Consider the following 27,180-nt stretch of genomic DNA (forward strand, 5'->3'; position numbering starts at 1 on the left):
AGCAACTGGTGTTCTTTAGGAATAAATGAGATGTCACAAGTGCTATTATACTTATTCCTAGTGGATACTGCTGGGAGGGAGGAAATCAAATCTCTTTCCTGTAGCTTTCTGTGCAGTGCATATGTCTAAGGTGTGTCCGGCTGCCTTTTGTGAGCCTTTCCCTTCTCCTTCAGTTTATCCCACCTGTGTAAGATCCAAAATCCTTTATAATCATTTTGCTACAGCTCAGTGTGATCTGCTGACCCAAGCCAAAAAGCCTAATTGTTCCTTGGCAGATTACACACATCCAAAACTGAGCAACCAAAATACCTTATCCTAGAAATAACTTGCTTTGCAAACTAAATCCTGTTGTTTGCAGTCCTCCAGAAGATGAAAAACCTTAATTTAGTAAGGTGGTTACAGCACTATCTCTGTGAGGGTTTGGGAGAAAATCAACTGGTCCTTACTCAAAGCCTAGTTGGTGCCTGGCACACAGTAGGCACACTCAAAACCTCATTTGCATTTGAAGCAAGCAGCATGCAAACAAAAACATTTGTGCTACATACCTTGAGTAAGATGGTTATGCATAAAACTGATAAAGTTCAGGAACATTGTTCACACCCTCCTGTAATAGTTTTATTTCAAATATATTTACCAGGGCAAATTAAACTCGGAAAATGACTCCCAATCTTCCCCAACTGTTTTCAAGGATTTTCTTGTTTTTAACTCAGCTCCATGTTCTTTTCTCAGTTTGTAAGGAAGAGGCCTTAACAGCCACTGGCAACTTGTATCAAGACAAACGAGCTTTCAACACCTTACGCTGTATTAACTATATATAAGGGTGCAGGGGGAGAGGCTGAATACTGACATCCTATTAAAAAGAAAAGGAAAAGCAGTCTTGTCTCTTTTGCCACTAACTTACTAAGTGGTCCTGGGCAGGTATCTGGGCCTAGCGTGCCCATCTGTTTGAAGGAGAGAAGGCAGTGACGGAGATGGTGCCTGTGGTCCCTTCCACTTCACATTTGAATCTAGGTCGACTCCTTTTCCTTCTTACAGTAGAGCCAGTTTAGGCCAAAGACAACATTTCCAATAATGCTCTAATGCGTGTTTATTTTATTTAGACTCTAAATCAGTATTACAGAAAACTGATTAAAGGAAGGTGGAAAATTTAAGACCATTATAGCAGGTTGGAAGTCAAGTTAACTTCCCACCCTCCGCTTCCTTCTTTAAATGAAGTTTTAAAAAGTCTTTATCAAGGTTCCCCTGTGGACCTTTTGGTATCATGTGCTGTTTATATAGAAATAATCCCACAATTAGCTTTTGAGAACTGTGCCCTAAAACCAAAATAGCTCGTGATACAACCTCTAAGTCATCATTTATTGATTTATAGAGCCCCCATCACATGATCCAGGTGCTTTACAATACAGTAAACATCACAACAGAACTCACATAGTTAAATACAATCAACAAATTACAGAACTAAAAACTGGAATGAAGCGACATTATGTCAAATTTCAAAGATGCTTAGAAGTGGCAGTACAAAAAAGGTAATTCCACCAACTGGAGACCAGACGGGCAAAGATACACAGGCACCACAACCCAAAATGGGCAGATTTGTAGAGGGTAAAATTTCATAACCAAGAATGAAGGCCATTAAAAAATACTATGATACCCAAGTGATCACAGAACCAGTGGAATAACCTCACAAAGATATTACCTTATAATGACAAAAAAACCAACCTCATATGGATTTTAAACTCACAAAGAGGCCAAACAGCCACTGAGATCATCTATCCCATTTTGAGCAGACTGAAATCTATAAGCCTTTTTTATAAGAACTTGAAATAAATTTAGGAAGCAGCCAACAGTTCTATAATCCATAAGACTATGGAAGATGTCAATAGTTGACACAAGGTTAGGGAGAAAAATCCTTTTCCTAAAGCAGAGAGGACTCACCTCACACTAATGGCAAGGCACTGGTGGGACAACAGCCACCTGGATCAGTGTTACCCAAGTGTGATTTAATAACAAATATAGAGGCATTTAAATTCACACTGTCAAATGAAATCTTGGAAAGGCACAGATGACACCTCTGACAGAGAAAAGAAGTCAAAACATCTATCAAGGCCTGTTTCCATCTGTAGCATGGTCAGGGCACCAGGTGGAAAGGAGTGTGAAGAAAGGTGCATTCATTTCTGGCTCTCCTTTCTACTCCCCTAGATCTAAGCCCTAAACTCATATGGTTATACCAAAGTAACTGCATTAAAGTGGCACTTAAAGTTTAAGAATAGTTGTCCCTGAGTTACTAGGTCATTTATTTGCCACTCCCTAAAAAGTCAAATCACTAGGTTTTAATTCAACAGATTGCTAGGCAGAATTTTAGCAATAGGAGAGCAAAATTCAAACTCCATTTTGTCACAATCACCACCGTGTGAACAATTTCTGATTTAAGCGTAAAGGGATTGCTTCAAAGTCCCAGGTAGGTGTGCAGTACTGGCACTTTGGGGCAACAATTCTTAAGTCTTAAAAAAGAAAAGAAAAAGAAAGTTCTTGAAGAAAATTGGACCACAATGAATATAATTTTAAAATTTCACATTCAGTCATTACACATTTATGAGTTTTTATAATGCTGCAGAGTAAACAGCCTGGGATTTAGAAAAAACCACCCTCTATGGTGACTACATCCTTAACCCTTTTTCTTCTGCTTAAAAAAGGACATGTAAAGTTCATAAAAGATTAGGCTACTTGCAGGAATCCTTTCACTATTCTGCCAAAAGTATTTCTCCAAACTCCACAAAGCAGAGATGCACCAATTCTCACTGATTCTCAAAATTAAACACCATGTCCCATCTGGTACTATCTCAAGTTCTATCCCTTATCTGCCAAAGACTATTTCCCAATCCCAACCTCACACCAAACAGAGAGGAATCTGGGCCTGCTTTTAACACTACTCATTTTACTATTTCCTGAAGTTGTTTTAGAAAACTCATGAAATATATTTATGCTCAAACATTAATAAAATCCAAATGCACTACGTCAGTGACAGAATCTATACGTCAAACAGCAAACATTTACACCTCCGTAATGCTTTGAGATTTGCATAAGAATCTAGATAGAGACAAATATATATAGCCATGGCCATGTGATTTTCAAGTATCAAAAGTCTGTTTGCATAAGGAACCAACCTGAGATTTTTCTAAACTGCATTCCTCTGGCATTCAGTATCATAACCTTCATTCAATACAATAAAAGCCAACAACTTGACAATTATTGGAAAAAAATTATATTTTGGAAGAACTCACTACATAAGGTGACAGAATTCCAAAATCAAATTACATGAAAATATACATCGCAATTTCTTTGTACAATAAGTGAGAAAAATCTGCAGTATAGAAGAATAGAGGCAAAGAAATATGAAGGGCTAAGGAGAAGGGTATGAGGGTAAATAGCGTTTTTAATAGCAAACCCAGAAGTTAAGTAGAAAGCCTGTAGCTGTGCATGCTTTATTCATCCAACCTTAACATTAGGTAACTGGAGGGCAAAAATAAAACCAAATCAGAATTTTGTATAGTTTGGGGTAAATTTTAGTAAGTTGAATTCAGAACCAACTCTTTTTAGTTCTTGGGAACAGTGACAGTTCAAGAGCTCTCAACAGCCAAAAAATGTTATTGCTACATCCAATCCAAGTGATGGGTACAGCTAGAATATAAAAAGGACAAAGCACCCAGTGATGACCACTCCTCCGAAGTCATCATTAAAAATCAAGTAGCTGCTTATTAAGTATTTCAGTATTGGAACTAAATGATTTGAAAATTTTCTGGCCGATAGGATAAACACAAAGGGGAGTGTGTCAAAACAAAGAAGATACAAAACTTTAGTAAATGAAAAGAGTTTAATGAAGCCTCAATGGTTTAAAGGAAATTAAATGGAAACTTTTAATCCTAATTGCTTTTCATTTGACATGCTTTAAAGAGTCTTTTAAAACATAAGAAACAATGAGTAGGGGAAGAAAACCTGCTAAAATCTTTTAGAATTTACACGATTCTTATTCTACTACAAGAAAGCATTATTTGGTACAAGGTGTATTTGTGGATGTACATGAACAGTATATATATTATCCGGATCATGTTGTGCTATGTACAGGTCTTTACAATTCTTCCTGAAGGTTAAAACAGTTCATTAGAATTCAAAATGCGTAATCATCTGTAAGTTGGCACTTGTTAGGCTCTTGTCAGCATTGATACTGGCATGTTTTATTGCAGCCCAGTTCCAGCCAGTGTTTGCCAACTTGTTACAACAGAAGTCCAGCAATAGGTGGGTAGAGTGCAGGAAAAACAGTGCCATGTTTTTCAATTGGAGACCTACAACAAAACAAACAGAATTATACAATAAGTTTGCAAATTATAAAAAAGAGCTGATTATAAATTTTTATTCACATGTTATTTCTTTAAAAATTTCTTAATTTCATTTTAAGCTTACTTTTCTGCTTGTCCAACATGGTAGCCACATATGGCCATTTCACTTTAAATTTAAATAATAGTAAATAAAATTTAAAATTTAGCTCCTCAGTCACACTAGCTACATTTCAAGTGCTCAAGATAGCTGATGATTACCATATTGGACAGTGCAGATATAGAATATTTCCAATTAGTGTAGAAAGTTTTATTGTACAGCCTTAATTTGTATTTTTTGATGTTCTAAATGTATTTCAACTTATATGCTATATCTAGAGTCAAAAACAGAAGAACTGCCAAAAAGTCAAGTGATTTGGAAATCTACAAATATTTAAGGATATTAAGAGAAACAATTTAAGATTGCCACACTTCTCAACTTGCTATATTTTATCCAATTCTCTAAGGTTCAATCCAAACACATTTTCTCCATGAAACCTATCCCAATTACAGTTTTCTATTGTTTTCTATCTGCTGGCCTCATGTTCTCTATTAGCCTAGAAGTCAATAACCACATCTAAATAAAAACAACTACAATCTTATCGAGTGCTTATTATGTGCCAAGCAGTGTACTAAGTGCTTTGCAAACTTATCTTACGTAATGCTCATAATTACCATATGAAGGAGTTTGGCCCTATTTTACAGAGAAAAGTTAAGACAAGGTCACACAGCTAATAAGTGGCAGAACTTCTCAAAAAGTTACGAAAACATGAAGTTCAATTACCAAAAAAAGTGTCTTTTAAATGACTGGACTTCTCAGAGCCTTTATTATATTAATATGTGCTTTGAACATGTAAGGGGAGCAAGGGAAGGGGACAGGGAGAACACCTACTAATATTACATTGAATCAAGTGTTTCAGAAACTCAGAAACCTGTATTGTGTGCCAAGCACATTGTTGGGCACAAAGGACTTGAACAAAAGATAACTGGGAATTCAAGAGATATAGTTTTAAACTCCCAATAAAGAAGTCAAATGTACTTAGAATTATGGACATATTTAACTCATACCAGTATGTCTTCTAAAGCCCTGAATAAAGTTATTAATCTTACAATCACCCAAATTCAACCATACCAAAGCTCTGTTGTGGGTAGAAAGAGAGCTATGGGCCTATCTGTGGCCCTACATGTGCCTAGCTCCAAGAGCGGCAGAAGTTCTCAATTTCTTTCCAAAGGGGTTAATCAATCCATGTAAACGGTCCTTAGCAAAGCAATGAATGCACCAAATATGAATGTATCACCTTCACCAGAATCGGGTTCTACCATTTGCACACAGATACACATATGTGCACACATATTTTATGAGAAAATCTAAAGACATATATAACTGAAACTCAAGAGGCATTGTTATACAACAGGTATTGTAACTTTTAGTTAATGTTATTTGAATGTTTTTCCAAAGGCTATATCACACACTCAAATTAATGGCTGGCCAATTAATCTCTTAGGGCTTAAACAGAACAGTATACAGAGCTTGGGCATTGAGTAATCATTCCCCTGTGGTATGAACTAGATATTTCAGGGCCACAAAAGAATCAATTAAAAACTGTTTTTGTTTGAGATTTTTAAAGAACAATATTCCAGAGAAGACTGACTGATGAAAGTCATTAAATACCTAAAATCAGGCAATCCAGCCTTTTAATAGTGAGGACCAGCTTTAAATAGCATTAGCTTACTTCAGCAGAAATAGAAATATCTATTTCCCCCCCCGCTTTGAATAAAATGCACTCTCGACAGAGAAAAAGGCTCAGTAGAGAAAAAAGCAAATTTGTTGTTTTTTTCTGCTGGTGAGATTGCTGTTCACCAGATTAATGTGAAAATGAATTACTTGCATAACACTCTAAATAAACGGCACTGACCTGAAACAGTCATTTACATTTTTGTAAGCATATCCCATTTCTAACTTAAAATATATTCACCTATTGTTAAAATCACACACTTTTTACATTAACTGAGACTATATCAACTGTATGTCTTTATGAAATAATTTGAGTACCAGTTTTTTGCTTCCCATATTCTATTATTCTTGACTTTAACCTATAAATCTGGAGAGGGTTCTCCTCGAAAGAATATAAGTGTCTTGTCCCATTTATTTCTAAAACTAGAATCAAATCATTCATATTCCATGTGGCTACACAACTTAATCTTTTTAAAAGACCCTAAAAATACAAAACAGTCAAGTATGCTTCCAAATAAAGACTACTTTTTGATATCACAGACAATAATAAAAGTAACTACCCACTCAGGGATAAGTGTTCAAATAATCTCAAGCATTCCTAAGTGAAAGCAGCCCGTCACTTAAACAGTTTAGTATCAAGGAAGTTTTCCCCATCCATTCCTTTCACACAGATGCTTCCAAAAGTTCCAATTCATACGAAACTGCCACTCAGTATAATACTAGACAACAACTCTCCCTTACCATCACCAATCTGGCCTTTCCCCCAAAACTGATTCTTATTTCATTCTTTTTCTTATGCCATTGCACTGGTGACCATCCACATCCACTTCCTTTCTAAGGTCTATAATGCCTCTCTCCTCCCTGTGGCCAACCAGCCCATATGTTTCTGTCTCTGTTTCTTCCTTCTGTCCCTCAATGTGGAAATGGTACAAGATGCTGTCTTTCGCCCTAATAAGTACTGCTCTCTACACCAAATGAATCTTCATCTCTACTCTGTAGACTTCCAATCTCACCAACAGCTCTATGTCTAACCTCTGTCCTAACCATCCTAACCATTCAGTATTTACGCATGTTCTAACTTTCTCAAAGCCATGCTCTGCTTCTACTACCACTAGAGCTCTTAATGTGGCTTAACCTTACCTTTTTTATGCCTGATCTAACTGGCTAAATTAACAGCTTTTTAATTGACCAGGATAATTTATCTATAGAATTCTATCGTGCCTTTGCAAATAGCAGGCAATTAACAAATATTCATTAACAAGAACTGAAATGAGCTCAGTGTCACCTGTTCTTGATGTTACCTCTCATTTCAGATATAAATCTTGATTCTTAATAATATGCAACTGTTAAAAAAGGAAGCAGATATATCTATATATTATTGATCTAGCAAAATATCAAAAGACAATGTTAAATAAAAAGCACAGAAAAAGGCCTGAGCTTAACAGTAGCATAAGTAAGAAATAGTAACTAAAATTAATCACTGAAAAAATGAGTGTATTAATTTCATTTAAAATTCTGTTCTATTAAGGACTCTGGCTGTCACAATAGTGCAAACAAAGCTGTTTACAATGCATGCTGAATATATCTGGAGTAACTGCAACTCTAAAGGAGGATGCTTTGTTATTAATGTGTGCACAGTACTGGCCTATGCTAGCGAAGATTTCCAATTATTGCTTCCATATTCCTTAATAGTAAGTTATTAGTTTATTTAGTTTCATGACTAACAGTATGTTATATTGTTTTTCAATTAACCTATTCTACACAATGAGGTATTTTGGTTCAACATTATTTTTTGCCTCTTTTTGATAAGTGAACTTTAATCTTGAGAAGTATGTCTCTTTTTAAAAAATAGTTTATTGATTTGTAGAGAGAGAAGAAGGGAGAGGGAGAGAGAGAAACATCAATGTGAGAGCGCAACATATATTGGCTGCCTCTTGCATGCCCCCTACTGGGGATCAAGCCCACAATTCGGGCATGTGCCCTTGACCAGAACTAAGGCAGCAACCTCCTGGTACACTGGACAATGCCCAACCAACTGAGCCACACTGGTGAGAGCTTGATAAGTATATCTTAAAGACATGTGAATGTTATGATCAAGTATAAGTTAACTCTAGCCTCATTAGCAAAGGAGATAATATATAATCCCTTAGGATATTTGTTTATTACACTTCATTAGTATTTACTTAATTTATAAAATACTGTGTCAAGGTAAATATAATAAAATTCTTCGTTATTTCCTAAATTTATAAAGTACTGTTTATATAAGATAAATCATGCATAAGATTACACTTCAATATGTTATGCTGTTCCTCATTAATTCTTTGTTGTCACCAAGTCCTTTTCTGACTTGAAAACGGTATGGGTAAGGAAAACAAGCCCTGAGTGTGTTTGCTGTTCCTAGGATTTTGTCATACTCATAAACCAACCAATGCAATGAGCTAAGCTTTGTGAAGACTAACGTGGCAGCTGTATCCAAGACAAATATCCAAAATGAAGTACAGGCAGGCATGAAGGATATTCAATTTCAATACTAGCAGACCAAGGCAAAGTCTAGTAACAAGAACTTGATCTAAGGTGGTGGAAAGCAAAAAATCAAAGAAGGGAAAAGACATGGACCACTGACTAGATGTGAGAGAGGTATCACATGTAATGATATTGAAATAAGAACAAAATTATTAGCAAAAATAAAAAGGATAGATATAAACTAGATGAAAAACAGAAATAATTTGAAGACTACAAGGTTATTATTGTATCTAGTGGGAAGAGAACGTAAAGTTAATTTTCAGAATTTCAGGTTATTATAAAGAGATCTAAAAGTAGATCTGAGTCCTTTCAGAAATTAGAGACATCAAACATAAGAAGAGAATGAGGGTGGATAGACTTTAGCCTTACTTCTGATTTGCACCTTAGCATTTGGTACATTTAATCATAAAAATAATAAATAAAAATTAAAATAGTGTGATACTGGTTCAGGGATAGACAAGCCAACCAATGAAACATAGAAAGGTCATAAACAGAACACATACACTGAAATGTAATTTTATAACATAATCAACACTGTATCAGTGTTGAAAGGATGGACCTATCAATAAATGATGTAGTCAACAGCTATATGTTGTGGAATGAAAGGGTAAAGCTGAACTCCTACCTCACACCATATACCAATCAATTTCAGTGGATTGAACACATATATCAAAGGCAACTACAAAACATTTAGAAGACATTATGTAACAGTAGCATTCTGATGGCAGGAAAGAAACTGAAATATAAAAAGTAAAATTCATACAGGAAAGGACTAATAAATCCAGTTGCATTAAAATTAAAAACCTCTGTTCATCCAAAGAAACCATAAAGAAAGTGAACTGACAAGAACACAAATCAATAACCTAACAGGAAAACAATCCAAAGACTAGAACACTCATTTCACAGAGGAAACATCAATGGTCAAACATATGAAACAATGTGCAGTTGCATTGGTAATTAAGGCAATCACATCAAGTAATAATGATTTATTATTGTACACCTTCCAAATTAAAAATTTTGCAGAAATCTGATAATAACAAATGGAGAGAATATGAAGCACATGGAATTCTTATCCTTGCCAATAGGAATACAAATAGATGCAACATTTTAGAAAACAATTTGGCAATTATCTAGTCAATATACCCTTAACTCAAGAATTCCACCCCTAGATATACACCCTAGAGAAACTCTTATAGTGCATGTACAGGAAGAAACAAGAATTGCCGCATTCTCTCCTGGCAGGTGTGGTCCAGTGGTTGAGCGTCAACCCAAGAACCAGGAGGTCGTGATACATGTCCAGGATTCCCCAGTAGGGAGTGTGCAGGAGGCAGCCAATCAATGAATCTCTCATCATTGATGTTTTTCTCTCTCCCCCTCTCCTTTCCTCTCTCTGAAGGAAAAAAAAAAAAAAAAAAGAACAGCCACATTCTCTATAATAGCAAAAACAAAGCAAAACAAACAAGCAAAAAGACCCATCCTAAACTGGAAAATAACTGCAATAAGAATCAAGAGTAGAGAAGTAATTTATCTAATAAAACACTACATAACAGTGAAAACAGATGAAGTATAGCTGTACATAACACAGAACAACTTCAACAATATAATGTGCAATAAGTCTAAAATGTATACATTGTAATTCCATATATACAGTTCAAGTCATGTAATACATTGTTTAAGAATACAAACCTGATAAAATTATGAAGAAAAGCAATGGTAAAATGGAAGAAACTGTTGAAATAAACACTTTATCATTGGAAATTTTACCATCTCTAGTTTCTGAAAAGACAGACTGCTACTATACTGATCAGTTTGGTTTATCTAGTTAAAAACAGCTGGGTCTACTAAAGGCAAAAGCAAGTAAGTTATACTGTTTCTGTTGAGAAACAGCAAACTACTGGAAACTACCACTAGAAAATGAAGCCAATGAAAAAAAGAATTCAAATAATTAAATCACATAATTTCCCCAAACACACAGGACATTTATAAAAAGGCAAATAATAGTATGATTGTTAAAATGAACTTACCCTGAAATAAGTGAAGTTACAGCTATTGCATAAATGTCACTCAAAAGCAGTCTCTTGGCTTTTTCTTACACAGCGGGCAACTTTCCTTTTGAATTCTCCATTTCTGTCTTCCCTCCATTCTTTCTGTAGGTACAGAAGTGACAAACTGATTTTATCAACTCCTCTTATAATTTCAAGTACTAATTTTACTTTTGAATGTAATGCTTTGGCATATGTAATCGGATAAGATAGAAAAGTAGTCAAAAAATACTTTTGCAAGGCACTCTGCTGGGACAAAAGAGTAGAAATCTCCCATACAAACTGCCTCTATAGGCAAAATTCTCTTAAAACAGGGAAAAGATCATAAAGAACATTAACAGTTTTATATTATACTGAAAAGAAAGGTACAATTTATGAATAAGATATTCAGGCTATCTGAAGGATTATAAACTCTCCCTGATGGAAGCAACCAGAAAATAAAAAAGACATAAACGTGCATCCTATATAAAGTAGACAGGTGGAGTACATCATATTGAGATGATACTGAGTACTGCTTCTCAGGGGGGGATGAGGGGACAGGACAGAGAGAAATGAAACAATTATCACTATCATTGCCAGACACATGAAAATGGAACACAAAGCAGCACTGGAATAGTTTCACATAACAGAGCTGATTCTATCTAGCATGAAAATACATAGTAGGAAATTCTCACAAAAATGCCCAGCCTTTTGTTTCCCTTTTTAAAAAATATCATCTATTTACAGACAGCAAAAACCATAGAAATTGACAATCTTTGCTCCTGTGGAGGAAGACATTAGAAAAATAATTTTTTGCCCTCAAAGCAAGAAAGGGAACACAGAAATCCAGTAATTACAATAAAATATGAGAGAAACTATAATGCTAACATGTACAGAGATTGAGATGCATACTGGAGTATTTATGTATAAAATGTTATGAAGTCTGTAATTATGTCATCATCATTTTAAGTAAAAGGAAGAAGAGAACAATTCTAGGCAAAGGGAGAAAATCGATCTCAAAGAAAAAAAACACTTAAAAATACCACTTAGCAGAGAAACTTAAAACTGAGAGCAGGGCCCTGGCCAGGTGGCTCAGTTGGTTGGAGCATCGCCCTGTACGTCAAAAGGTTGCAGGTTAAATTCCCAGTCAGGGTACATACCTAGGTTTTGGGTCCAATCCCCAGTTGGGGTGTGTATGAGAGATGACCAATCAATGTGTGTATCTCTCTCTTCCCCCTCCCCCGCCTTTCTCTCTCTCTCTAAAAATCAGTGAAAACATATCCTCAGGTGAGGGTTAAAAAAAAAAAAAAGAAAGACTGCCCTAGCTGGTGTTGCTCAGTTGGTTGGGAGTTTCCTATGCACTAAAAGGCTGCTGGTTCCACTGCCAGTCAGAACACATGTCCAGGTTTCAGGCTCAATCTCCAGTCCCTGGTGGGGCTGGTGCAGGAGGCAGCGAATAGATACTTCGTGCTCTCTCTCCCCCTCTCCCTTCCTCTCTCTCTAAAGGCTGAGAGCAGGGAGATCAGATATAAGGCTATTACAATAACATATTGAAGAAGTAAAAAGGACTCAAGTCAATAGCAGAGTTTAGAGAGACTATATAGTATGGCCAGCATTCTCTGACAACTGAGACAAGACTGGGCAAGGATGACTTGCCCCGTAAGGATAGATGGGTAGATGATGGTTCCAAAGCAGGATCTAGTTAATATAACCAGCCACTTGTTGAATCCAGTATGCCATAAGCTTAGGTAACCAGACAGGTGATATATTCATCTGCATTTTATACAAATGGGGAATCGATGAATTCAATAGGGAAAAAAAGCACGTTTGTCTATTTACTCTCCTGAGACCCTATTAAAATGATCATGTGGGAATTTTTTCTAAAGGTACAAATCCTAAATATCAAAGAAAATGGCAGGAAAGTTATCTAATACAGGGGGAGTTTTTGCTGGAAGACCAGAAGATGGGAAAAGTAATGAAACATGCAGCAGAGAAGAAAAAGGAACAGCCGAGAAACGTCTCAATGGAACCAGAGCAAAGGAGGGAAAGAAGCTATTAAACCCCTCCTCCTCCAACTCTTCCTCTTAGTTTAGTATCTGGCTTGCTACTCACACACCCTTGAGTGAAACAAATTCTACACAGAGATACAACTCCAATCTGCTTTCCTAGACCCTCCCTTCTTATTTATTTATAATGAACGAAGAGTTGTGTACAAGGCCTACAGAGTTCTGAAGTAGTCTTCAAATACAAAAGAAAAACTGACCTCAGAGAAAGAGACTTCAGAATTTAACTTTTAAAAATCTCTAATTAGAACTCTCAAGAGAACTATTAAGTTCATTAAAGAGTGATAAGATTTCATGAAAAAGGAATTAATGGAGAAAAGACCACGCATTTAAAATTAAAAGTAATACTGTCAAAATGAAAATTCAACAGAAAATTCAAAATCGGCACTGTTTTAGATGAAAAAGATAGAAGGGATCAATCTGGGTTAGAGCTACAAGTTCAAAACAGGAAAGAATGCCAAACATGAAAAAATTCTGAAAATAATTAAAATGGAAAATTTTCCACAGCTGAAGTCTTCAAAGTATACATCAACTAGAGAGATGTAAAGTTTTACATAATATTGTGAAATTTCAGAAGACCAGAAATCCAGAAAAGGACGTAAAGGGAACCAGAAAAAAAAGAAGGAAAAAGGAAAAAGAAAGAAAAGGTCACCATCTACAAATGGAGAGGGATGAGCCTGACATCAAATTTCTCATCAGTAACAATAAGTACTAAAGATAAATTCTGTAGAGATTTGATTATCCCCCCTAGAATTCTGTAAATAAAGTATCAAGTACAAGGTCAGGATAAAAACGCTTCCAGGTATGTAAGGACTTAATTCCCAGATACCTTTTCTAAAACATTACTCTTGGATGAAGAAAAGCAAAAGAAAAAAAGTCAACAATAAAAAAAAAAAAAGGGCTTTCTTGGGGGGGAGGCAGATTCAGGAAACAGATGATCCAATACAGAAGAGAAGCAAGGGAAGGAAGGAAAATTCAAGGAAAACAGCCAAGCAGCAGACTCAATCAATCTAATTTGGAGCCAAAAAATGAAGAGACCCAGGGAAGAGATCTCCAAGAAAAATGGGAGTTTCCTGGAATAGGTATCATAGATTGAGAGGTGAGGAAGCCCGGCCGGGCGTGGCTCAGCAGTTGAGCATCAACCTAGGATCCAGGCGATCGGGGTTCGATTCCCGGTCAGGGCACATGTCCAGGTTGCAGGCTTGATCAATGACTCTCTCATCACTGATGTTTCTATCTCTTCCTCTCCTTTCCTCTCTCTGAAATCAATGAAGATATATTAAAAAAAAAAAAAAAAAAGAGGTGAGGAAAACAAACAAAAAATATATGAAAATATAATAAAAGGTATGCAGTGCAAAAGGAAAAAGCAAGAAAGGTAAACAAAACTGTTTACAAGAAAGCTATGGTTTAAATATGAGACAACTAACTGGTTAAATCAGAAAATGCAGCAGTGGGTTTAAAAAAAAAAAAGAATGGGATAGATTTTGTACTATCTGTGATGTCGAGTTTGCATATTTCAACTTCCTATAAAGGCCTATTTCTACCCTTATGAAAATGCTTTTGCCTATTCACATTGTCAAGTATTTGTTTGTTCTTAATTTCTCCTTTTTGAAGATTAAAACTCAACTTGTCAGTTCTGATCTTATAAAAAGTGCTGATAGTTGAGAATGAAATAGTAACTACTTCTCAAAATGATTCTACAGGTCTTTTTTTTTTAAAGAAACAGCTTTCACCTCCTTTCCTTTACCATCTCTTATATTGTTTGAACTAATACCTGACTAAAACAGAAAATTAGTATAGTGTTCTACCAGGTTTTACTTCAATTTGATTACTAAATGTAAAATTTCAAAGCCATAGATATAAATGTTTCTATATATGTTTAAAATACCCCCCCTCCTCCCGCCCGGCCGGGCATGGCTCAGCGGTTGAGCATCGACCTAGGATCCAGGCGATTGGGGTTCGATTCCCGGTCAGGGCACATGCCCAGGTTGCAGGCTAGGAAGCCGATCAATGACTCTCTCATCATTGATGTTTCTATCTCTCTCTCCCTCCCTCTCCTTTCCTCTTTCTGTAATCAATAAAGATATATTTAAAAAAATAAAAAATAAAATAAAATACCCCCCCCAAAAAACGTGAATTGAATCTTCTGGTTTTCATATACACTAACAAAAAAGTTCCAAGAATAAGAATAAGAATGAGAACAAAAGACTTTTCAAAGGATAGAAGGCTGAGAAACTAGGACTATTAAAGATGACTAATAAAACAAAATATAATGTGAATATAAAATATAATGTGGGTTCTTAGATTCTGTATTTTCAATAATAACAAAAAAGGTAGCTATAAAGAACAATATTGAAGAAATCTGAGTATGGGCTGCATATGTATATTCAATAATAATACTGTATCAATGACAGACTTGTACTGTGCTTATATGGAAAGATACCCTTGTTCTTAGGAGATACATGTTGAAGTATTCAAGCATGAAGAGTTAGGATATCTGTAAAGCATTCTCAAACAGTTTGGCAAAAGAAAAAATAAGTAAAATCCCCAGAACTGGTGAATCTAGGTGAGGGACATAGGAGTGTTCATTTAACTAATGGAACTTTTCTGTAGATCTGAAAGTTTTAAAAATAAAAACTCGAAAATAATAATATGGACTTGATAATAAATTTTCTTAGGTATGACATATAAGATGGTGTCCTTATTTAAAGATGCAGGTTCATGTACTTTGGGGTGAAGCTTAGTTGTCTTTGTAACTTATTTTTGTACAGATTCAGAAGAAAAATAAATGGATATAAATATAGACACACACGCATACACACACAGAGAGAAAGATACATATATACTATAGTTCTGAGTTTAATTAAAGGGAAGGGGAGATGTGCAAGTGACCACCTTACCGCAGCATCAACATTAGCAGGTGAGTCTCCATTAGGGTCTGCCAGCATAGAAATAACACTAATCATGATGGTTTCCACGGTGTGAATGGGGAGCCAGCGTTCCTCTGGTTTTTCATAACCATATTTATCTTCTCCAGGCTCATGAAGAATAGAAATGCATACATCACCATTTTTATCAACTGTAAAATTAGACAAAAAGTCCTGTTTAAAATACGTATTTGAAATAATTTGCTTATACATATCTATTATAGTTGTAGTCCTAATTCCCACAGTACCTGTATAAAACAATGAATATATACAGAAGTTAATTTCCAAAATGGAACCTGTTAACCTTCTGGGAAGACCACAGATTTTACCAAAAAGGATCCATCTGACAAACCCAATAGGAGTGTAAGTTATCTTTTTCATTTCTGCAAAACTTCAAGATACCTAGCATGTAAACAGATGTTGCCTAGCATTTATATCTAAATACAGCAGGTCCTCCAACAACTTTGTTTCATTCAACGTTATTTCTTTTATAACATAGATAAAATGCTGAAGAAATTGAAATTTTGTTTCTATCAATTAGCCCATCCATGGAAAAAATGGATTTGTTATCCGTCATTTCACTTAAAGATGCAGGACCTATTGATGATGTTAAGTGAGAACTTACTGTACACTAAAATGAATAAATGGCAACTACTGAGCCCTGGCCAGGTGGTGTAATTGGTTGGAGCATTGGACAGTAACCAAAAGGTTTTGGGTTCAATCCCTGGTCCGGGAGCGTATGGGAGGCAGCAGATTGATGTATTGTGTGCGTGTCTCTCCCTCTCATTTCCTCTCTCTAAAAATCAATAAAAACATAATCCTCGGGTGAGAATAAATAAATAAATGGCAACTACTGAATCTGTTTTTCATTTGTAGAAAGTATATGGTCCAAATACCAGAAATGAGTTTCTACGTTGTGATTTCCTAGTTTCTCCACTAACTTACTGATTTAAATGGGTGACAGTCAAAGGTCCAGAGACTTACCTAAGAAAAAAATGAGAAGTAACATCATAATGTACTTTTTAAATCACATAAAGGCAAAATTATATTTTCAGTGAAAGGAGTCTATTCAGATTCACAAAAGGAACATGCTATTTTGCCAGTGAAAATTCATTAACATAAATAGTTTTCTATAAAATTATTTTAAAATCCAAGCCAAAAATTAATTGTGGGGAGGGGGGGGAAGGTGAAGACCTAATCCACTCACTCATTTAAATCACACATTAGTGAAACTACCAAAATTCACTAATCTTTTTTTTTTTTTTTTTTTTTTTAATACGTCTTTATGGATTTCAGAGAGAGGAAGGGGGAGGTAGAGAGAGATAGGAACATCAATGATGAGAGAGTCATTGATCGGCTGCCTCCTGCACGCCCCCTACTGGGGATCGAGCCAGCAAACTGGGAATATGTCCTGACCAGGAATCAAACTGCGATCTCCTAGATCACAGGTTGATGTTCAACCACTGAACCATGCCGGCCAGGCCAAAATTCATTGGTGAAATTTTCTCCATTGCCAAAGAAAGCATACTTACTGTGGAAATTCTAGAAAAAACAGAAAAATATTTTTAAAAATTATATAAAAAGTGTTAACCAAATTTCCAAATCCCATAAATAACCAATGACAATATTTACCTGTATTTCAATCCTAACTTCATAACTAAAGTCTACCAAATTTGTGATAGGTATAATTTTAAAGCTTATTTTTCATCTCTAACTTAACATTTATTTCCCCTGCTGTTATATCTCTGGGTAACCAGAATCAAAGTTTATATGCATTCCTTGCTCTATGACAAGTATATCTTGAATGCATATTGTGTGCCAGACACCTACCCAACAAAGGGGATACAGCAGTGAATGTTGCAAAGTCCATGCCTTAATGTCTTGTATATGAGCTTTTCTATAATTAAGGATCCTCTTCCAACCCCTACCTCCTAGTAAAACCTATTAACTAAAGTGGAATAAGTAGACCGAGAGGCAAGAACAACAAGACTTGTAAGCACTATAAAGTTTAACAATAAAATGCTTATACAGTATTAAGATGTTTTTCTTATTACATAAGTATTATCATTTTATTTGAAAGCATATTAAATGTCTGTACAGAATTCTAGCAGAGAGAATCAACTTAAGATCATTTTCCTTTTTTAGAAATTATCATCATAATCTAGAATGTTCAAATTTTTACCTTGTGTCCTTTCACTTTAAACAGTTTAGTTTTTTAGCCTTAATACCCATTACCAAATTACATTTAAATATATATATTGCCATCAGCAATACATGAGGTGACAGCTTCCGCTGTCTCTTCACTAAGAATTAAGATTTTTCTTTACTGATAACTTCTGAATTTCACATGTGAAATCTAGTTTAATTAGCTTTTCTAAATGCTTTTGGGGTGAAAATTTTTTGTGTATAGAAACTATACATGCTGTACAACTGAAACTAATACAAAATAATATTGAATGTAAACAGGAATTGAAAAATACAGTAAAAAAAACTTACTGAAAGGCAAGGAAAGTACAGAAAGGGACGTCATCAAAACGAAAGAATAAACTATACGTATGTCCTATTTGTGAAATGTCTGTTCTTATCTTTTACCCATTTATGTACTCAGTGTTTAGTTTCTTCTTGTCAAACTGCTTCTTTTTAAAGGTTTTTGCTTTTTTTAAAATATATCTTTATTGATTTCAGAGAGAGAAAAGGAGAGGAAGAGAGAGATAGAAACATCAATTACTAGAGAGTCATTGATCGGCTGCGTCCTGCACACCCCCGACTGGGGATCGAGCCCGCAACCGGGCATGTGCCCTGACCGGGAATCGAACCCCGATCACCTGGATCCTAGGTGGATGCTCAACTGCTGAGCCACGCCCGGCCGGGCAAACTGCTTCTTAATTTTCCCCATTTAATTTTTGTCTATTACTTTCTCCTTTCATGTTAATGCCTCAATAATATTCTTTATAGTTGGCTTTAGTATCTGACACAAGATCCATTTAAGAATCCTATATTGCATTGTTGCCATTTCTCTTTTGAAACGAGAAAATTCTTGCCCCAACACCCAGCAAATAATTGATATTCACTACTTTTTTTTTTAATCACTTGAAAATTTTTATTCCATTTAAGTTTTAATTCACTTTGCTGTTTGGTGTAAAGAAAATTTCTCAATCAAGTTTCCCGTAAATAGCTAGCCAAGAGTCTGGACATCAAATACTGAGCAGAAAACACATCTCTATTCCATCTTAAAATTAAACTACCTGATTCATACAAACCCTCAAGCAATTTCCTTTCTCTTGAAGTTGTGCATGTAGAACTATGAAAGTCTCACTTACTCCCAACCTTCTCTATTCACTACTTGGGCATTCTCTTTTACCATATTAGAAACTGGCCTCTGCCCCGATCAGGATGCTATTATTCTCACAAAGTGGTCTGGAGAACATATCCTCCTGAGTACTTTTTTTATTTTTTAAATATATCATTGATTTCAGAGAGAGAAAGGGAGAGGGAGAGAGACAGAAACATCAATGATGAGAGAGTCATTGATCAGCTGCCCCCTGCATGCTCCCCACAGGGGATGGAGCCAGCAAGATCTCCTGGATCACAGAGCGATGCTCAACTGCTGAGCTGGGCTCTCTGAGTTCTTTTAAAGTCAACCCTTCTGGGCCAAAATAACTGATGTTATTGAGGACACCTTCCTGGACACATTTTCCTCCCTTAGGTTCTGACACTTCCTTTCCTCGGGTCCTAAGCTATTCTCAGTCACGTTCTAGTTTCCTTTCCCTCAGTCTGACTTTTGGGGTTATCCTTATCTCCCATATTAATCACCTCGTCCCTGGGTAAATTAACTCAGTCATTCTATCACCATTTACCCATCATCTTCTCCCCCCACCAGCTTTATAATTAACATATAACACTGTGTAAGTTTAGGGTGTACTATGTGATGATTTGCTATACGTTACCCGTCATCTTGATGCCAGTAACTTCCAAGGCTCTCAGTCCACTACTGAGTCTTGCCTGGACTACTTTTATCTAATTATCTAATTGGATATATCAGAAGTGTACCTCAAGACAAGTAAGTTCAAAATTGTATGTACATAAGCTACACAAAGCTAATCTTTACCCTACAGTAATTTTTATAATGGCTTTATTGAGATAGAATTCACATATTTGAAGTGCACAATTTAATGGTTCCTATTATGTTTACAGAGTTGTACAACCATCACCATAATCAATTTTAGGATATATTCATCACCCCAGAAAGAAACCCCTGTATACATTAGCAATCACTTCCCATTTCCCCCACAATTCACCCCAAGCCATCAGCAAGCACTAACCGACTTTCTATCTCTATAGATTTGCCTATACTGTACATTTCAGATAAACAGAATCATACACTATGTAATCTTTTGAGACTGGCTTTGTTCATTTAGCATAATGTTTTCAAGGTTCATCTGTGTTGTAGCATATATCAGTATCTCATATCATTATATGGATATTACATTTTGTTTTTCTGCTTATCAAATGATAGACATTTGGGTTGTTTCTACTTTTGGGTGATTATGACTAACGCTGCTATGAACATTCACATACAAGTATTTTTTTGGACATATGTTTTCAAGTTTCTTGGTTATCTAGGAGTGGAATTGCTGGATTATAAGGTAACTAACTATGTTTAACCTTTTGAGGAACTGCAAGACTTTTTCAAAATGGCTGCACCATTTCACTTTTTTTTTTAAATGTCTTTATTGATTTCAGAGAAAGAAAGGGAGAGAGAGATGAGATAGAAACATCAATGATGAGGGTCATTGATTGGCTACCTCTTGCATGCCCCCGACTGGGGATCGAGCCCACAACCCAGGCATGTGCCCTGACCGGGAATCAAACCGCCATCTCCTGGATCCTAGGTTGATGCTAAACCGCTGAGCCACGCCCGGCCGGGCTCCATTTCACATTCTTGAAATAGTTAACAGTAGTGTATGATGGTTGTAATTTCTCTATGTTCTCACTAACACTTGCTTATTATCTGCCTTTTTATTATAACCATCCTAGTAGGTATAAAGTGTTCTCTCACTGTGGTTTTGATTCTACAATTATTTTGGAAATGGTCTATCCTAAATTCTTACCTCTCCTTTACCACCCAACCAGAAAGAATACATTTTCCTCCCTGCCACTACTCTTAGTTCAAGCCTTGTCTCTGACTGGAACCACTGAAAAAATCCTCTACCTATCGCCTGGCTATCAAGTCAGCCTTCCCCTTCCAATCTTTCCTCCATGGGTATAATCTTTCTGTAAGAAAATATAGTCAAGATAAACCTATTATTCAATTTAATGAGTTCCCACAGCCTAAAGAACAAAGTTCAAGGCAGGCATTTATATATTCAAAGTTCTGTTCAAGAATCATATTCTTGCCCGGATGGTGTGGCTCAGTGGTTGAGCGTCGACCTATGGGCCAAGAGGTGAAGGTTCGATTCCCAGTCAGGGCACATGTATGGATTTCAGGCTCGATCCCCTGTAGGGGGCGTGCAGGAGGGAGCCAATCAATGACTCTCATTGATGTTTCTATCTCTCTCCCTCTCCCTTCAATCAATAAAAGCATATTTAGTAAAAATTTTTTAAAAGACTCATACTTTCAGAGGGTCAATGGGGGAGAAAAGGGGAACATCTGTAATACTTTCAACAATAAAGATAAATAAATAAAATAATATTCTCTAACTTTCTCTTCTATGCTACCAATACCTTTATAACTACACATCACTATCATCTCTCAGTTTCACCATTAAGTTTACATGTCCACCTCTGCCTATATAAACCATAATATCCTTACAGAAAGAGACCATAACTCACTAATCATCTTTATATCTCCAGTGCCTAGCAGATACTCAAATGCTCAATTTTCCTCTCATTCCTATTTCAAAATGACTTTTCACTCTTCCCTAGTCTAATCCTTCCTGTAGCCATCATTGCCCCACTACCTCTTCAGGCATCCTTTCTTCACAAGTCTTAATTATTTCACTCTCTAACACCTTCTACCTTATGGCCCGCAAAAGAAAAACATCTCTTCAACCTTAAAAAAAAAAAAATTGCTTCATCGGTTGGTTGTCCTCTTAAACTACTTAGGCCACTGCTATCCTTCCTCTTAACAGAAGTGCCACATATTGTGTACATATGTGCTCTCACTTAATTCTCACAGATAGAGAACCTAAGGCTCAAAGAGGCTTTGCCGAGAATTCTACAGCTAGTCTGTTGTAGCCAACAGTGAGAAGTTTTGTCATATCTTCTTTTGAAATAGGTGCAGAGAGATTGCTATTACACATCAAATAATTCAAGTGAAGCAGGAAAAACTGCCAAAAGCCTAGGAAGAGATTAAAGAAATTTCAAAGAAACGAGGTGAACGTCGTCAATTCATGCCTCCACACTTCAGGCAGGACTACTGCTAATGCATTCTCCCACAAATAGACTGTCAGAGGTATTTTTCTCCCTTCTAAACGTAATAATTGTGTGCCTTTTATAATTGCTGCTATCTTAGATGTGATGAAATATGGTGGTTCCCTTGGTTTCCAATAGTTCTCCATGTGCCAGTTCCAGTTTCTCATAAGACCCATCTGCTTTTTTCAGGACACTGGGTTCTAACAGCTACTCCCTGTCCATGCAATAATGCCTTAATTTATTCGAAAATCCATTACTCTCTCACTGATTTTTTATTAAACTAATAAATAAGGGTTTTTCTTCCTTGCAATTGAAAGAGCCTTGACTATGAGAAACAAAATGCAGATTAGTATTGTCTAAAAAGACAGCTGATTACAAAATAATGATAGTCCAAAATACTTAGAAAAAAATCCTTGCAAGCGCATACAAAACAAGGCCAAAAGTTCAAGGAGACTGTGTATAATAAGCATGGCTTATCTAGCCTAACCTTTGGCCCACAAAGTGGATTTTAAATCATAGCAGATCTTTGGGTAAAAAAGTCAAATGTCTCTGTTCCATGAACAGCAGTAGAGAATGCTTTCCAAAGGTTAAAACAAACAGTATTTTACCTCATTTGGTGTTCTCAGTCACCTTATGAGGTAGATAGGACATTCCCTTTTTTATAACTAAGAATATAGATTAAAAGAGGTCCAAGAGCTAAGATGAGAAAAAAATAACTAAATAATTCAGTTTAATTACTTCTGTGTTCTTTGTAATAGCCCATAAGTCACCTAATGCCCTGGAAATTATCTCAATTATAAGAGTTCTATTAATGCTGAATATCGTATCACCCACCAAGCCTGCCTCTAGTTTGGAATACCATGAGATTCAAAAGAGCTGAAAACTAAGTAAATAAGTAAAAAAATTATTTTTTTCATATGATTTCCGTTATTCCTTCTCATCTAAAGAATCTAACGCATGGCCATGTGCATAACAAACACAATGAACTCAGCACAAAAATTCCAAAGCAATTTCACTGAGAACTACATTTTTCTTACTGACCTTGAAAACTTCAGTGACAGGCCATCATATTTATAAATGTAAAACTAGATAAACTTACCATTTGGGTGCCAGATTTCCGTAATGAATTTCATTTTAGGAGGCCGGAGGGGATAATCTTTTGGGAAAGTGAGATGAGCCTTAAAAACACCACCTTCACTGGAAAACAAAAACAAGTTCTTGCCTATAAGTTCCTGCTTATAAGTGGACAATTATTATTAAACATAAAACAAGGGTGTTAGTGTTGACAGTATAAATAAATTAATAATCTGGATTTCAAGTTTACTTACTGAAATATCCGTTTACAAACTGTCATAACTACCACCTTATTAAACTATCAAGAAGCTAGTAAAATAAAATAGCTCAAAAAAGACATCCAAATCAGATCACATTACTGCTGTGCTACAAACCTTTCTATCACTTCCCACTACATTTAAAACAAAATTTAGAAGGTTTAACATTGCCTATAGGGGTCAAGTTGCCAAATCTCTGTTGATCTCAAATTATCACTCTTCTTTCTGGTCTTAAAACACAAGCTCTTTCTCAGCTCAGAGTTTATGCACATTTTGTTGTTCCTTATCTGGAAACAGATGTGCTGACTTTCCATTCATCCATCCACTTATTTATCTCATCACTTAAGAAACATTTATTCGGCCTTCATGTGTCACGAATATAGCAATAAACAAAGCATACAGTCACTCAAGTTTATATTCTAGTGACTTTCCAAAGCAGTCCTATGCAAAAAAACATTCTACACATTGGTGATGTTCTGCATTTGTGTAGTCAACTATTGGTAGCCACCAGCCACTTGAAATATGACTAGTGAAATGGAGAAACTGAATTTTAAATTTCATTTAACTTTAATAGCCACATGTGGCCAGTGACTGCTGTATTAAGTGCATTCTAGATCATTGCCATTTACTTAGGAAGTGTTTTTGAAAAATTGTCAAAACAATGCAATGAGTTGTATATGTTAACAGTGAAAACCAATGAGATGAAGTCAACCTTATGGGGCAAAATGACTAAGTTCCTGCCTTGTGTCTTCGTACCATCTGTATCTTCTGTTTGAAATACCATTCTCCCCTTGTCTTTCAGAACTCAACTTAAACGTTACCTCTTGAGAAAGATTTTACTTGACTACCCAATTTTAACAAGCCACTGTGTCCCTCTATCACACTGACCAATTTACTGCAACAGAAATTTGCTTATCAGATTGTATTATACCATCAGAGCAGGGTCATATGGTTGTGTTTGTTTTAGATCAGTGAGAAATAGAATTCTCAGCCCATTAAATGGAAATAGAATGTCTCAGCTCATTCATTTAACAAATATACACTGGTTATCTACTTGTGGGAGGCACTGTTCTATGTAAAAGGATGTAACAGAGCAAGATATTATAGAGCACTGGTATCATGGAATTTACCATTCTAGTGGCAGAGGAAAATATAAAAAAAAACTGTATCAGTAATAAGTACTAGAATGATATGAGCAATCTATTGTTAAATTAAAAAAACACACAAGTATCTATTGGATAAACGCATTTGTCTTTAAAAGCCAAAAAAATGGGGGTATGTTTATATACAAATAGAAATATGTCTGGAAAAAATGATACCAATACATTAACAATGGTTATCTCTGGAGCACATGATTATGGGATCTTTTACTTCCTGTTTTGTATATTTCAGTATAGCTTCACTTTTTAACCACAGCAAGTATTCATTTTTATCATCTTTTTCTGATCATAAAAGCAAAATTGGGGGGAGGGTTAATAAAGAGAGGTAGATCATTAACACCAAACAGTCCTGAACACTTAGAAAACGCCACTGGACTCTGAGTATAAAAAGTAACCTTGATAATACAATTTTGGTAAAAGTAATAGGAAAAGGACTGCCAAGGACTAAAGCAAGAATGAGGTGGTAAAGTATAAGCATAACAAATAGGACACTTTAACAGTGAAAGAAGATGGTAACTTGCCCTGGTCAGCATGGCTTAGTGGTTAGAGTGCTGGCCCAGGCACTGAAGGGTCAAGGGTCCAATTCCCAGTGAAGGGCACGTAGCTAGGTTGAAGGTTTGATCCTTGGCCCTGTGTGTGGAAGGCAACCAATCAATGTGTCTCTCTCACATCGATGTCTCTGTCTGTCTGTCTCTGCCTCTCCCTCTCATCTCACCCACCTCCCTTCCCTTCCACTCTCTCTAAATATCAATGGGAAAAAATATCCTTGGGTGAGGATTAGAAAAAAAGAAGGTAACTCGATGGGAAATAATACAAATGAAAGGCTTTAAGGGGGGCTAATTTGTTTATAAGTAAATGACAAGGTGCTGGCAGAAAGACTAGAGATACTAAAAGAAAGAGTAACTGAAAAATTAGAATATAGAAAATAAGGGTAGTCAAGGGCCTATATAAAATTTTCCTTCTGCAAAGGAAGAAAACCAGACTGCATGTAGGGGCAAAAAGGAAGAAAAATGACAAATATTATGCCAGGCTTACTGCCTTAACTTTCATAATTTATAAGATTATCTATTGAAGGGGGGAAAACCTGAAGATTAGGAAAATGGAGACTGGAATATCTATTGTGAAGAGTGCATTACACTGATAAAGAGATAAGTCTATCTTCTCAGCCTATGTTACCCCAACTATATAAGTCAGTGCCCAAACTGGTCTTAGGACATATTAATTATATTAACTAGTTTTTCAAACTGGGGCTAAAAGCCAATTAAGTGAGTCACTAACTAGTTTTCTTCTTAAATAGAAGTAGAATAGAAAACAAAGATCTTATCACAAGTAATGTGTTTCAGTTATATAATCTACACACATTTCTATGCACTAAGATGAATACACCTAAGTATACATTGGTCATAATGTAAATTACTTCTGATTATGGGTTGTGGTGTAAAAAAAAAAAAAAAAAAGTTTGAAAGGCACCATTACAGAAAACAGGCAAGAACTGATATAAAAGGACATCAAAACAGCTGCAACAAAGCCCAAGTGCTTTATTCTACTGGTGAGGCTAGTCCTCAATACTCAGGTAGCTTTTCCTTAAATTTTGATTGATTAGATCCTCTTAAAAGCTTAATATCAGCTGACTGAAATCCCTATCATAAAAATTTACCTAGCCTTATATTATTTTCAATCTTTAAAATGTCAATCAAGTTTAATTAATAGGATTCTCCTAAACCATTGAAAGCACACAATTTTTTACTCTTTGCAATGCCCTCACCCACTCTGAACCAACCATGCTATTCATTATAGTTTCTCTCCTTACCTGTGGACATTTTTTGTGGTGTTGTGTTATGTTTTTAAGTCTTGCTCAGCAGTCCCGACTTGTGTGTGCGAATTTATAGTGAAAAGCTAAAGTAACAGAGGAACTCAAAAGACCCACAGGGTAAAAAACATTGCAGACTAAATATTAACATGTCACATGTTCTCTGTTTTTCAAAGATGCTACAGTGATGAGCAAATTCAAAGCTTATTGAAAAACATCAAATAAATTAAAAATATCTTCTCTTCCATTATATATTCTCTTCACCACAGATACTAAAGACAATTACTAGCATGATGTTAAAAAGAGGTGTGCAAGCAGGAGTTTCCCATTTGAAAACGTTGAGAAATGTAGGCCTAGTTCAAGTTTCTTCCCTTACTGTTTTGTATTAAAGTAGAAAAACCTTACAAGGATCAGAGATCCTATCATTCCTCTTTGTCAGATCCTACCGTTCTGCCATATTTACTTCATTTAAATAATAAACTGTAACGCTATCATCTGAAATTTTGTTCAACATTGTTCCTGTTGATACTAGTCTCGTTCGTTTATTTGCCACATTCCACAATTTATCCATTACAATCATAAGACATTTGATTTCTTCCACTTTTTTTTGCTATCACAAGCAATGGAATACTGAATATTCCAAACATTCCTAGGTATAGGGTTTTAACCCTAGAAGCAGAACTGCTAAGACAATATTTAAGTAATTGTTCAAAATCACGCAACTAATAAAAATGACAGTCAGGGAGCGAAACAAAGTCCCCAAAGTCCACGTTCTTAAGCACTAAATGATAAATGGTATGGCACTGCCAGTGATCAATCAATCTCT

General features: G+C 35.8%; 1 protein-coding gene across 1 annotated transcript in view; it reads right to left on the reverse strand.

Moving 5' to 3' along the window:
* Window positions 1–1,337: 1,337 nt before the first annotated feature.
* Window positions 1,338–27,180, reverse strand: part of UBE2G1 (ubiquitin conjugating enzyme E2 G1) — a 90,548-nt gene continuing 64,705 nt past the window's right edge. The window contains exons 3-6 of the mRNA XM_081161277.1: window positions 23,153–23,250; window positions 15,613–15,791; window positions 10,653–10,775; window positions 1,338–4,340 (exon numbers count right to left, since the gene is read on the reverse strand). Of these exons, the coding sequence (XP_081017403.1) occupies window positions 10,689–10,775; window positions 15,613–15,791; window positions 23,153–23,250 (364 nt within the window). The 3' untranslated portion in view covers window positions 1,338–4,340; window positions 10,653–10,688. The remainder of the gene's footprint in view (window positions 4,341–10,652; window positions 10,776–15,612; window positions 15,792–23,152; window positions 23,251–27,180) is intronic.

The sequence above is a fragment of the Miniopterus schreibersii genome (assembly GCF_964146895.1).
Source record: "Miniopterus schreibersii genome assembly, chromosome: 16".
In the NCBI taxonomy this organism is placed as follows: domain Eukaryota; kingdom Metazoa; phylum Chordata; class Mammalia; order Chiroptera; family Miniopteridae; genus Miniopterus; species Miniopterus schreibersii.